This window comes from Podarcis vaucheri, assembly GCF_965113315.1.
Source record: "Podarcis vaucheri genome assembly, chromosome: 11".
NCBI classification, from domain to species: domain Eukaryota; kingdom Metazoa; phylum Chordata; class Lepidosauria; order Squamata; family Lacertidae; genus Podarcis; species Podarcis vaucheri.
The window spans coordinates 30476706-30479025 of NC_138749.1; the positions used below are offsets into that span (position 1 = coordinate 30476706).

General features: G+C 45.6%; 1 protein-coding gene and 1 long non-coding RNA gene across 4 annotated transcripts in view; both read left to right on the forward strand.

Moving 5' to 3' along the window:
* Positions 1 to 2320, forward strand: part of GFM2 (GTP dependent ribosome recycling factor mitochondrial 2) — a 36522-nt gene that overhangs the window by 18491 nt on the left and 15711 nt on the right. For all 3 annotated transcript variants that reach the window (XM_082191908.1, XM_082191907.1, XM_082191909.1), the window contains exons 19-20: positions 385 to 567; positions 1031 to 1209. In XM_082191908.1, coding sequence (XP_082048034.1) covers positions 385 to 567; positions 1031 to 1156 — 309 coding nt within the window. In that variant the 3' untranslated portion in view covers positions 1157 to 1209. The remainder of the gene's footprint in view (positions 1 to 384; positions 568 to 1030; positions 1210 to 2320) is intronic.
* Positions 587 to 947, forward strand: LOC309514764. The gene is made up of 2 exons (XR_014212184.1): positions 587 to 824; positions 867 to 947. It is a non-coding gene; the product is annotated as an uncharacterized lncRNA (long non-coding RNA).

Genomic DNA, 2320 nt, shown 5'->3' on the forward strand with positions numbered 1-2320 from the left:
CTTACTGCATCCTTCCCAGAGCCTGCTAGGCAAGGCTTTGCCTGCCACAGAAAGTTTTTAAAGCCTTGCTTAGCAGCTTCTCTTGAGCCTTGCTTAGAGGCTCTCTTGAGATCTCGCACAACCCCTTCCAATGGTTTCTTCCTTCTGTTTCTTTTTTGATGACACGCACAAGGCTGTGATGGCATAAGTAAATTGCGTGTTAAGTTCCAGGCCTATTGTATATTCAGTTCGATTATTTATTTGCTTTACTTCTGTTGATATTCTCATGCACAACAAGCAAAGGTGCGATCACAAATTAATCTTGTGATATGTTAGTGTCATGTATATTGATGACTGTACTGAAAAAGCATTTGCCTTTAAGAATGTTCTTATTCTAATTGTTAGGCTCTGAAAAAAGCTGATAAACAAGTGCTGGAGCCTCTCATGAACCTGGAAATAACAGTGGGCAAAGATCACCTTGGTGCCGTACTGGGTGACCTTGCACAGAGAAGAGGCAGCATTCAGGAAATTCAGGGTCGCCATGACAACCAAGTTGTAATTGCATCTGTTCCATTGGCTGAAATGATGGTATGTGCGTAAGGTGCTCAAAACGGATGCTGCATATTTATTTTGTTTTGTGTTACCAGGGCGTTTTGCAGCTCTGTTAAACAAACCAAGGCATGCCTACACTACAAGTGTGGAATTTAACTACTGTTGCTTTTCATGAAAAGTAGGAACTATAATTTTTGATGGTGCTGAGATTTTCGTATAAAGTTGTCTTATTCTGTGGTAGACCGATGGTTATCCATCTTGCTAGTTCATACTGTCCAGTTTGATTGGCAGCAGTACTAAGAGGCAGACGTTTCTAGACTTGCTTTAGCAGAGAGCTTTAACTGGAGTTAAACCAGAGTGGTGGCTGCTTTTCTAGGAATTACCTACTTAATGGTTCCAGTGGAATGATTTTTTTTTTTTAAATGAAGGTAGTAGTTGTGTAACCTAGTATGGATCAACTTCCATAAAAGTAATTATTACCTATTGGTTTTTGTTGTAGGGTTATTCAACAGCTTTGCGCTCTTTGACATCTGGCTCTGCAACATTTACATTGGAATTGGCAAGCTACCAAGTGATGAGCCTCCCGGAGCAAGCTGCTCTGCTTAAGAGGAGTGGTTTACAGTAGTATCAGCATGGAGGAACAAGGAATTGCCTCTAACAAGGCAGCAGTGGATTTTTGTAAGTTTCCTACCATCAAAGCATATGGCTTCAGTTTAGCATGCACACAGTGGGAGTATCTTGTAAAATACTTGCTAGTTACAAAATTTGAGCAGAGTATTTTCACAGAAGTAGTAAAACAGAAGCAACTACCTCTTCCAGGCTGCTGTATTACTGCAGTTGTCTGCTTTCAGTGTTTACGTAGAACACTGTGCAATATTTGTGTCTCATTCTGAATACTGTATTTTTCGCTCTATAGGATGCACTTTCCCCCTCCAAAAATTAAGGGGAAATGTGTATGCGTCCTATGGAGCGAATGCAGGCTCCTTGGCTTCAGTGATAGCAACAAGAAGCCTCCGAAGCGCAGAGGGAGCGCTTCCTCCACACTCCGGAGGCTTCACGTTGCTTTCGTTGAAGCCTGGAAAGCGAGAGGTGTCGGTGCGCACCGAGGCCTCCTGCTCTCCAGGCTTCAGGGATAGCCACCTGAAGCCTTTGGAGTGCAGCGCGAGTTACCGCTGCGTTCCAGAGGCTTCAGGTTCCTTTCGCTGAAGCCAGGAGAGTTCTTGCTTTCCCGGCTTCAGCAAAAGGAACCCGAAGCCTGAGGAGCGCAGCGGGAACTTGCGCTGCGCTCGGAAGGCTTCAGGGATAGCCACGCACAGCCCCTCCAGCAGGGAGAGGCTGCGTGGGGCTATGGCTTCTTAAACCCAGCGCAGCCTCTCCCTGCCAGAGGGGTTGCGCGCGGCTATGGCACAAGCCAAGACAGTGAGCGGGATCCATCCTGATTGCTGTCTTGGCTTGTGCCATAGCCGCGCGCAACCCCTCTGGCAGGGAGAGGCTGCGAGCAGCCTGTACGCTGCTGTTTGGGGCTGGGGGGGAAAATAAGATTTTTTTTCTTGATTTCCCCCTCTAAAAACTAGGTGCACCCTATGGAGCGAAAAATACGGTAATTTACAATGGCAAATGTGTATGCTATGTTCCCTACTCAGAGGAACAAGTTCCTTATTATATGCATTCTAACCCTTGCATTATAGTGTCCTTGCCTCAATAATTCTCCACCCATTTCTTTGGCCCAAGCTTTTAAGTCATGTAGATCAACCCAGCCATCTGCAACAAACACATACGCACAGGTTCC